Source organism: Haliotis cracherodii, unplaced genomic scaffold, assembly GCF_022045235.1.
Source record: "Haliotis cracherodii isolate W230 unplaced genomic scaffold, xgHalCrac1.p SCAF_23, whole genome shotgun sequence".
NCBI lineage: Eukaryota > Metazoa > Mollusca > Gastropoda > Lepetellida > Haliotidae > Haliotis > Haliotis cracherodii.
The window spans coordinates 3,367,046-3,377,554 of record NW_027266279.1 but is presented as its reverse complement, the minus strand read 5'-3'; the positions used below and the strand labels follow the sequence as shown (position 1 = coordinate 3,377,554).

The window sequence follows — 10,509 nt, the reverse complement described above, 5'->3', positions numbered from 1 at the left end:
TTTTGTTTTGCGTATATGTTGCTTCACCACTTTATAAGAAACAGATTTAATTTGGAACTATATTGGCTACTGTCACTGTCCGACTGACACATCACTTACTCTGTGACGTAATAAATATTAATGCGCGCATTCCAGGAAAACTCGCAATGTTTCGGTAATGTTTATGGGAGAGGGAAAGCGATTTTGAAACACAGAATTAAAGACTGACATTATATGATAAAGAGGTTATCACGCTTGTGTGTAAGGGGATGGTAAATATCCTGTATTAGGAATAAACACTATGTATTTAGCTCGCCAAGGCTCGTTAAATACAATGTTTATTCCTAATGCAGGATATTTACCATCCCCAAACACACTTGTGTGATAACCTCTATATACACGGATCTTTCAAACTTTCCCGGTTGTCAAGAATTCATATATGGGAATGTATAGTTTGAGCTGTGACTTATAAGGTTGTCAGAAGTTCATGAAAATCAGTATTGAATTTTACAAATAGACGAATTAATTACCGGTACCTAAAACGATTTAAGGATTGACTGTGTATTTTTTTCAGTTCATTGAGGTATGAATCGAAAAACCGATGTGCAAACTGTATGAATTTCTTCACGGCCTTTGGTCTCAAAGGGTTGTTTGGACAATGAATATGCATGAATTTCGCTAAATGTTCTGTGCATGACTATCGATACTCTTAAACAGAAAGGGAATTCCCTCAAATGTAATTTTGGGATTCCGCGACATCCCTTAGTAAAGAAAGTAGTCCACCTTGGTGGGCGTGGCTTAATTCTTTACATTCATTGGGAAATGAATGCAATAACATGTGACCAATTCAGCTAATCAGAATGCAGGAATATCAATGAACACAACAAAAATTTAATTATTATAACATGATTGCAACCTGTTATCAGAGTCACTATGTGCAGTAAGGGAAACAGGCATCTCCTGTGACAATCCGTATTCACAGAACCTTGATGTGACTTTTATTGCTTTTATTTCGCACGTTGAAATGTAATGTTTATTTATGGTGATCCCTGACATTTTTTTATCAAAGATGTTTCAAACTTATGAGGAGCACTCCAGTTTAATGTTTGGGCGAAGCTATTAAAGTGCTTGAATCGCTGAAACCAACAAGGCTTTTTCTACAATTACCACCATTCAGGTTCGCATTCAATGCATAGATAGATATTTGAATTTATTCCTTTCTGACGAGTCTTGATCAGTGGGTGAGGCACAACCTTATTCTGTATCATTCGCTTTTATTAACCCCCTCACTGCCAGCTTAACTCAAGATGACATGAACTTTATTCTGATCTCAGATCTTTTACTCCGATATGATACCTTTCTGTGTGCAGCTTTTAGGACACTGCCAGGGACGGTCATCTCAAGTGCACTTTCAGAGCTGCCAGTTAGCGTCAAGGATAGGGCTGGGACAGGTAACTCGGTGCCCGGTGTAAGGTGCCAAAATCTACCCCCCTTCAGAGTATACCCAGGTAGATTCTGGGAGCTCCCTTTCCCAGAATCTACCCCCAGGGGGTATAATCTGGGAGTTCCCAGAATCTACCCCGGAGTAGATTCTGGAAGGGCCCAGAATCTACCCGGGTATACCTTGAAGGGGGGGGGGGGGGGGGGGTATACTTTCAAACTTTACACCGGGTTAGGTGGGTACTGAGTAGGACCTGGGTACCCACTGGGCTACCCAGACCTGTGGTTAGTCACATGATATTTATGTTTAGTGACAAAAATTAACTGGAACCCTATGGTTACACTACAAGTCACAAATGCTCGCATTTCTTTCTGACTATGCACCCATTCCTCCTGACTTTTTATATGGCTGAATAAAAAGATAAGTCAACTTCAGTGCATGCATGACCAGATTGTTTGATACATGTATCTAAATACGATTTGCCTGGGGTATGGTAAAAAAAATTCCCAATCGGACATTTTACCTATCTCTTGAGGCCTACAGTGGGTACCTGGGATGGGTCAGGTAATAGGGGGTGGTTACCCGTGTAGTAAATTTGGCCTCGTCCCAGCCCTAGTCAAGGGTTATAAATTCCAGGTACAAGTGAGCAAGGCATTCAGCCCATCAGATTTCTGTATCTTCAAACCAAAATATAATGACAGTTCAAAGTGTCTAGAAATAAGGAAGCACACATATTGTTGTGGATATTTTATATACTCTGTTGTTTTGGAGCAGCATAGCAACTTCACCCAAAAGAGAGTATGATTGAAGGAATATTTGTGTTCGTTACAAAACAAAATTCCCGAATCGAGGTGGTTATGAAATGAAACCATATAATTTAAGATGATTCAGGTTTGTTTCTTTAACACCTTGATTTGGCAATTTCGTCTAAGTAACAGACACCAGGGCCCCGTTCCACAAGGCTATCTAAGTGCTAAGGTGATCATAACTCCCATACTTTAACATAGGCTTATGATAGCCATTGCACTTAGATTGTCATAACTCCCAAACTTTATAACATCATACTTCAATATGATAGTTGTAGCGCTAAGATGGTTGTAACTTTCTTACTTTAACAAAGGCTTACGATAGTCGTTGCGCTAAGATGATTGTAACTCCCATACTTTAAAATCATACTTATGATAGGCGTAGCATTAAGGTTGCCTAGTGGAACGGGCCCCAGGTGTAAACATACAGTCATAGTGTTCGTGTGATCATAAGTCTGATACTTAAACATAGGCTTATAATAGTCATTACACAAAGATTGCTCTGTGGAGGGGGCCCCGGGTGTATACATGAAAGATTTTAGTGATTTGAATCAAATTTGCTGGCACTGCCACTTGAGCCGAGCCTAGTCCCCAGCCCTTTAATTGCCCTCCCATCTCAAATCATATTTGATATCATCTCTTGTTATCGGCATTATTGTTTGTATTCCACATGAAGCTGTTCTCTTGGGTAGTTGTTAGTCTGTGATCGTTTCTAGGAGAAAATCCCAGCAGGATTGCTATTGATCCTAATGTCTCAGTGCGATCCCATTGTGTGTTAATTTGTCTCATAGAATGCCATTCTGATCTTCCAAAGTCCTAATACTGTGGCCAAAAAAGTAGGTTTCAACCACGAATGAGAGTTCATCTTGCAGTAAAATTGTCTTGGATGTCCACAATTATCGCAGAAAAACTCTGGCTTATTACATGACACTACCTTCCAGTAACAAACATTTCTTTAACAGCCAGCTGGGGCAGTTTGAAAAATGGGAGTAAATGTGAAATTTCTGCTGCATCGGATAGCCATTGAACTTACAGAAAGCTGATAATTTTCACTAGTCTATGGCTAGTATCAGGTGCTGGGCCTGCATCCCAGTGAGATTACATTGGTGATTTCTAAGAAAAATGATCAGTAATCTCTGAGAAAAAAGACAGGACTCTTGTTACTGGATTGAGTGTGCTGGGGTCAACGCATCAGAGCTCACCTGACCATGGACAACTGACGCTGATGGTCCTAAAAAATACCTGATTGTAATAAAGGTGCTTATGGAGGAGACAGACCTGGTGCTTCACAAGAAAATGAGGGTCTAATTCAGGGGAGGATTGCTAATTTGTTCACAGTTGTTCCTGAATCCGTTCTCTAACGTTAATAAAATATGTTTAGGTCGATCTATTTCATTGATTTGTTAAAGGAAAATTAAATTCACTGCCTTTGTGTGATTGTAATTTCTTACCTACATGGGCAGGGAGTTGGAAGGTGATATTGTGTTGCTGATTGACGGTGTTGTGGTCATCAAGACAAAGATGAAGATGAATGATGATGATGATGAAGAAGAATGATGATGATGATGATGATGACGATGATGATGACGGTGGTGGTCGTGGTAACCAAGACAGTGCTGATGCTTATGATGATGAAGGCAATAATATAAAATGGTGGTGATTATCATGTTACTACCCAAACATGCTGATACTGCTGCTGCTGCTGATGATGCTACTGCTGACAAATCTGAAAGTGATGATGAATATAACAATGACAAAGATGTAAGACTTATATAATGATATTGACAGAAATAGGAAAATGAAAGTTGTGTAGATGAATATGCACATCATTTTCACTTCACTGAAGTATTTGAATTTATTTGAATGTTCCCATGTAGGATGAATGCATCTCATGTGCATCTGTTGCATAATTTAGGGGTGTATATGTTGTAATATGTCAGATCATTTGTTGGTTTTTTGTTTAACACTACACCAAGCAATATTCCAGCTAAAGGACAGCAATCTGTAAATAATTGAGTATGGACTTCACAATCCAGTGACTGACATCATGAGCATTGATATACACAGCTGGGTTACAATGACATGCATCAACCAAATCAGTGAGCCTGACCACTGAATCTGGTTAGGTGCCTCCTGACAGCGTTAACCTCTTTGAATCAGAAGACTTGTGGTTCAGATCCCAGCAATCCAGAAATGTTATGGCAGTTACATTGGCGCCCAATGTGAAACTGTAAATTACTGATTTTAGCTGCATGAAACCATGGAAATCATAAAGAATTTGGTGGCAACAACCACACCAAACTACGTATGAGAGGAATTTTGTTGATGTTGAGTTGCTTCTACAGCCAGAGGATACAACAACTCTCTGTTGAGCAACACTACAAACATAGTGTGAACATAATATGATGTGCAATGGAACAAATCCCCAGTCCTCGATCCAAACCCCATCCCTCCCTCCAAACCCCAGCCCTCGATCCAAACCCCAGCCCACACTCCAAACCCCAGCCCTCCCTCCAAACCCCAGCCCTCGATCAAAACCCCAGCCCTCAATCCAAACCCCAGCCCTCCCTCCAAACCCCAGCCCTCCCTCCAAACCCCAGCCCACACTCCAAACCCCAGCCCTCAATCCAAACCCCAGCCCTCCCTTCAAACCCCAGCCCTCGATCCAAACCCAAGCCCTCCCTTCAAACCCCAGCCCTCCCTCCAAACCCCAGCCCTTCCTCCAAACACCGGCCCTCGATCCAAACCCCAGCCCTCCCTTCAAACCCCAGCCCTCCCTCCAAACCCCAGCCCTTCCTCCAAACACCAGCCCTTCCTCCAAACCCCAGCCCTCCCTTCAAACCCCAGCCCTCCCTTCAAACCCAAGCCCTCCCTCCAAACACCAGCCCTCCCTCCAAACACCAGCCCTCCTTTCAAACCCAAGCCCTCCCTCCAAACCCCAGCCCTCCCTTCAAACCCCAGCCCTCGATCCAAAACCCCAGCCCACACTCCAAACCTCAGCCCACACTCCAAACCTCAGTCCTCAATCATAACTCACTCACTCAAACAATCACACCTAAAAAGTCACGTCACTTTAAACATATCAAACTGAAGATTTAAGTTTTGATAAGGAGACAACTCAGAAATCTGGGAATGCTTTTCATTGTCACTGTTCCAAAACCCATCGTGCATCATTGGTATTCTGGTGAGACAACTTTTAAACAATTTGTCTGGAAGTCTGTTCTGGGATGTAAGTGGCAGATCTGCTGGGGTATTGCGCCTTCAGTCCTCTGCCTCAGGACCGATATGTGAGATGTTTTCTAAAAACTCGGCGGCTGACTCAGCCATTTTGTCTCGATTTGATTCTGACAAGCAAATAATGGTTCCTGAAGAAAGCGTTTTTTATTGTAGTATAAAGTAGCAAGGAACTTTTTTCCAGTCAAATCCATGAGGACAAATAAGTTTTTTGTATTTTATTCTGTGAAGTATTTATTGAGATCCAATTAAGCCAGCATGAGGAGACCAGGCGAGATGATCTCAGCGGAGGCGCTGACAGTCAGCACATTTCTTATCCTTTCAGAAGAGGGGACATTGATTTCATCCGTGATTGAAAACATTAAAAAATTGGTGAATTCTTGCAGATATTGCACAGAAACTTTCAGTGAGTTAAAGGTTCTAGCTCTATTATAAATAGCTGTTGGAGGAAATATTTGAAGAAAATGTGATTAATTTGAGAATAAAACATAAAATCCTTTTCGGTTTACAGATTTATTTTGTAGGATCAGTAGACAAATAGAATGATAAAAATATCTTTTAAAGTGATCTCCTACAGGAGCTCGCTCATTCTTCTCTCAAACAAGCATGCCATACACGGACACAGACACACAAATAAGAGTTTAGACCAGACGTGTTTTAAGCCTTTGGTCCTGCCCCACTGAAGCACATGACTTTGTAGAGTGCCTCTGTTCACCCAGTTAGGAGGAGATGGCACCTCTCAGGCAGCATGGGTTGTATACTCCTCAGGGAGCAGAAAATGAAAATCGAGTACACACTGGATTGTAACTGGGGTAATAATAAGATCTATCATAGTCCAAGCATATTTCAGCAATTATTAATAAGAAAGTGCACATTACAAGCTCAAAATATAATATGATAATAATCTACTTAGAGAATAACGAATGAGCTACAAGGAATGTAAGAGTGGAAGACTAACAGCATTTGTTCACAAAGGACAGACAATCTGTTATTCGAGTAGGTTATTCTAAATACATGTATTAATCGTTTCATAAGAGAAAATAAAGGAACAATTCAGAGAATCTTCACTGAGGACAATTTGTGACAACATGAATGAATTTTGCATTATCATATTTTCCTCAACAATGAAGCACTGTGACATCATATGGCTTCAATTGACCAATCGGCATTGAGAATTATAGACATGTGACAATATCAGAAAGTTTTACACACAATCATCCTACCCTTAGGGGTAGTATGTATTTTTGATGGAACATTTCTCCGAACAAACAATTTGTTAATCCAGAATTTGTTTCAATGGACAACGTACCGTCCAGATTTACGAGGTTTTAGTGGACAGAATATTGATCTTGTTTTGCCCAAAACAAGGAATTAAGTCTCGCCTTGATATCAACCGGCCTAATTGAATGCTTGCTTAAAATTGTGTATTTTCTTCACAGCAGGCAATAATTCTCCCACACTCTCTGTCAACACAACTAAAAGTGCACCTTTCTGCTCCTGTTTCCATGGAAATGCATTGATATGCATTATGGGTGACTATCAACATCTGCTGAAGCCTGATATGCGAATGTGAAAAACAAGTCAAAGCCTGAAGAATGGGGCAAAGATGTCCTGCTGTGCAGAGGTAAAGTTTGTCTTCCAATTATGTGGAGTTGTTTCTTTACATAGCTATTGATTCAAGGAAACTGAATCTCTCCTGGGAATATGAAAAACAATTTCAAGTTGTGGACAATTTATTTTTTCAATTTTGGATTAATACACAAAGTATTTTGTCCATATTGAAATGAAGAGGACAAGTGATTGGAATTTCTATCAGTTTCAAGTTGACAGTACTACCATTGGGTCATAGATGTAAGGGGAGATAATTTAATGCACTAATGGTTAGGCAAAATCTTCTTGCTCTCTGTGAGTGTGACTCGTAATTGAGGGAGAGTTTGTCAAGCATGATCCTTGTTGCCTTCAGTTTAAATCTGTGTTTGAATGAGTTCCTAGTATCCCCTCTAGTCAAATGGATGACCAATGGGACCTGATTCAGAAAAGGTCCCCTGTACCCCAGATTGTATAGATTTGATGAGGAAATCATGCTCTGCGTATTGGCTTATTTGTCATTGTGCTGCCGTGGTGTAGGTCAATGCTCATGTTTTAGAAGTCAGTGGTTTGTGTGGTCCAGATTATTAACAGGATGCTATGAGGGCAATTTGAGGCCTTTTTCGACCTTACTTATGTCTTATCCAATGTTCCAAAAGAGCACCTGCCTCTTGGCCCATGACGGGTAGGTCTCGTGCCTGCCCTGTAGTTTCAAAGTTGTGAAGGTCCTTTAGGCCTGCAGTATATGTAGGTGTCAATTTATTTGTCACAGTAAGCTGCAGCATTTATTAAATGAGGGCCTGCAGAGTTTAGTCAGCTCCTGAAGTCTGTGGGTCCTGATAACAGCTTGGCAATTTGTTCTATTTCTGGTCACTGGTCTTATCTATTTGCCAACTGTGGATTGTGTTTCCTTGTGGTAAGGGGGGACAGTAATGGCCCAGTCGACTAAGTTGCGTCCCTTGGGCACGCCAAAAAACTATGATTGTGGGTTCGAATCCCTGTTCACCCTGATTATGTTTCTAGGTTTGTCAGCACCATACTCGCGCTCCATGGTTTCACCGAAGTGGTAAACGTCTGAGAACTGCATCCCTTCAGGCTTTCCTCCCACATTAAGCTGACACGCCGCGATGTAATGGAATACTGTTAAAAGCGGCGTTAAACCCAACTCACTCACTCACTCACTCCTTGTGGTAAGCACCAAATTCCTGCCAGTTTTCAACACTATTTTGGATTCAAGAAAGAAGACACTTCTGTTTTAAGACTTTTGACAGGGACAAAATTCTGGACACTTGTGAGTTCACTATATTTACTTTTAGGACCTGTTCCTTGGTGTTGCTACCATGTAATTTACCCATTTCATTGCCTGTTTTTATTGTAAACCTAAACCTAATATAATTTATTGATTATTTATATATTGTGTGGTCATTGACTGATTTCATAATTTAGTTCTGTACATACTGATTTATAGGTTAGCCTTTGCCTTTCAACTTGGAATTCACCTCGTAACTCTTTGTAAACCATGAACCGTATCAGTAGGACTTCAAGAGTAGAGGCCTGATTGGGTTGATTTGCCAGTGGTTTGGTCTCGCATCTTGATCAGTGCAAATGGCTGGTCATTTCCATAGTACGAGTTTTTAATTGATTTGATTTATGTCCATTTATATCGGATGTGATCTGGGGAGGGGAATGTGAGTGGTTTATTATGATTAGACTATAATGGAGCAATTGTTCCAAAATTTAGTATCACATTTAACGGAATGTATTATTTCTGTTTAAAGATTCTGTTCAGCTGCCAATTATTTTCATGATGACCAATATAAAAGAACAGATTTATGTTATTGGACTGACGATTGTTCGTTAAGATCTGATGTAGATGAAAGGAGTGTGTCCGGATTGGTTTATTTTTGAGTGAGTGAGGAAGTGTTTGCTGCTCTAGCAATGTTTGATCCATATCACAGGCCCGCTGGTACTGTTGAGGGGGGGCTGTGTACTAGGATAAGGAGGAAGAAGGCCCTATTTTAGTTTTGTGCCTCGAGAACACAAGGAATCAGCTTCACATATTGTACCCATGTGAAAAATGAAAACTTGGTCTTTGATGCAAGATCGCCTTTGTGGTATACTGGACAGAGCATCTGCCCTCAGGGGCCACGGGTGACCCAGTCGTCTAAGGCGCTGTGATTCGCTGTGCAGAGTTGCGTCCCTTGGGCGCGCCAGAAACCTATGGTTGTGGGTTCGAATCCCGGTTCGCCCCGATTATGTTTCTAGGTTTGTCATTACCATACCCGGGCTCGTGAGTTTCACTGAAGTGGTAAACGTCTGAGACCTGCATCACTTCGGGCTTTCCTCCCACATTAAGCTGACACGATGTGATATAACTGGAATACTGTTAAAAGCGGCGTTAAACCCAACTCACTCACTCACTCACTCACTCTGCCCTCAGAGTGGATGATTGGTGGTTCGTTCTGTCTTCATTATTCCAAAAGACTCAATGGTACTGCTCTTGGCTTCCAGGAGATGAAACAAGGAGTAATCAGCTCAGAGTCGGTATATATGTAAGCTGCCACATGTGCATGCAAGCTGAAATATTCTTGAACTTGATGTTAAGCCCCCATTTCACCTCACATCACCTTAGATGCAGTGAGCCAATGCTTGTACATTGTGCAGCAGGGCGTGGAGTCATCCTACAGATGGCATCCTTACCTTGTCAGCTTGCTGATGGGGTTAACCTCTTAGGTCATGTGGACAAGGCATCCGACCTCGGATCAGAAGGTCTGTGGTTCGAATCCTATCACAGGACTCGGAAATTTTATGGCCGCTACAATTGGGTTACTCCATCTTCTGTTGAAGGAGAGTTACTTGGGTAAATAACAAATAAGTGTAACAGTGTTGCAGATTTTATTGTGTGTGTGCAGATTTTATTGTGTGTGTGCATGTTTGAACATTATTTGGAAATTACATTCAATTGTGATGGAATGAGTGAGTGAGTTGTGTTTAATGCAACAGCTTTATTTGGGAGGAGAACCCAAAGTGGTGCAACTCTTAGCTGTTTGTGAAACCCACAAGAAAGGGTATGTAGCTTGTATAATTGAATGAAAAAAAGGAGTGTTACATATCACATCAAGGTTGATTCAGGATTTACACTGTGCTAAAAACATTTCATTTAAGCATGTATTTCAAAAGGAGCTGAAGCAGTTATTAGACAATTTAGGATTTACATTGTCACGAAAACATCTACAACCATCTTGCATATCCAACATTCTAGCTGAAATGGATAGAATTATCATTAAACTGTCCGCATGTTATCAGAAATGGGCGGGCTACTGTAACTTGATAATGCCCTCATATTGCTTGACGATGGGCCATGATCACGCCCGTTGTTAGGTGACGTCATAGGATAGGGATAGTGACGTCATCTGGTTTGTTCTATGACGTTTCCATATTTGTATAAGTGGGTCAGTGACA

General features: G+C 41.1%; 1 protein-coding gene across 1 annotated transcript; it reads left to right on the top strand.

Annotated features, from left to right (window-relative positions):
- The first annotated feature begins 3,891 nt into the window (after positions 1-3,891).
- On the top strand, positions 3,892-5,258 carry LOC139471918 (uncharacterized). The gene is made up of 2 exons (XM_071254426.1): positions 3,892-3,987; positions 4,656-5,258. Exons 1-2 carry the CDS (start codon positions 3,892-3,894, stop codon positions 5,256-5,258), a joined length of 699 nt encoding a protein of 232 aa, XP_071110527.1.
- Positions 5,259-10,509: the final 5,251 nt, after the last annotated feature.

Bases quoted from the DNA above. Each gene is read 5' to 3' on its own strand.
- LOC139471918 (XM_071254426.1), top strand. From the start codon at position 3,892: ATGTTACTACCCAAACATGCTGATACTGCTGCTGCTGCTGATGATGCT. The intron at 3,988-4,655 runs GTAAGACTTATA...ACAAATCCCCAG, and splicing joins AATATAACAATGACAAAGAT to TCCTCGATCCAAACCCCATC.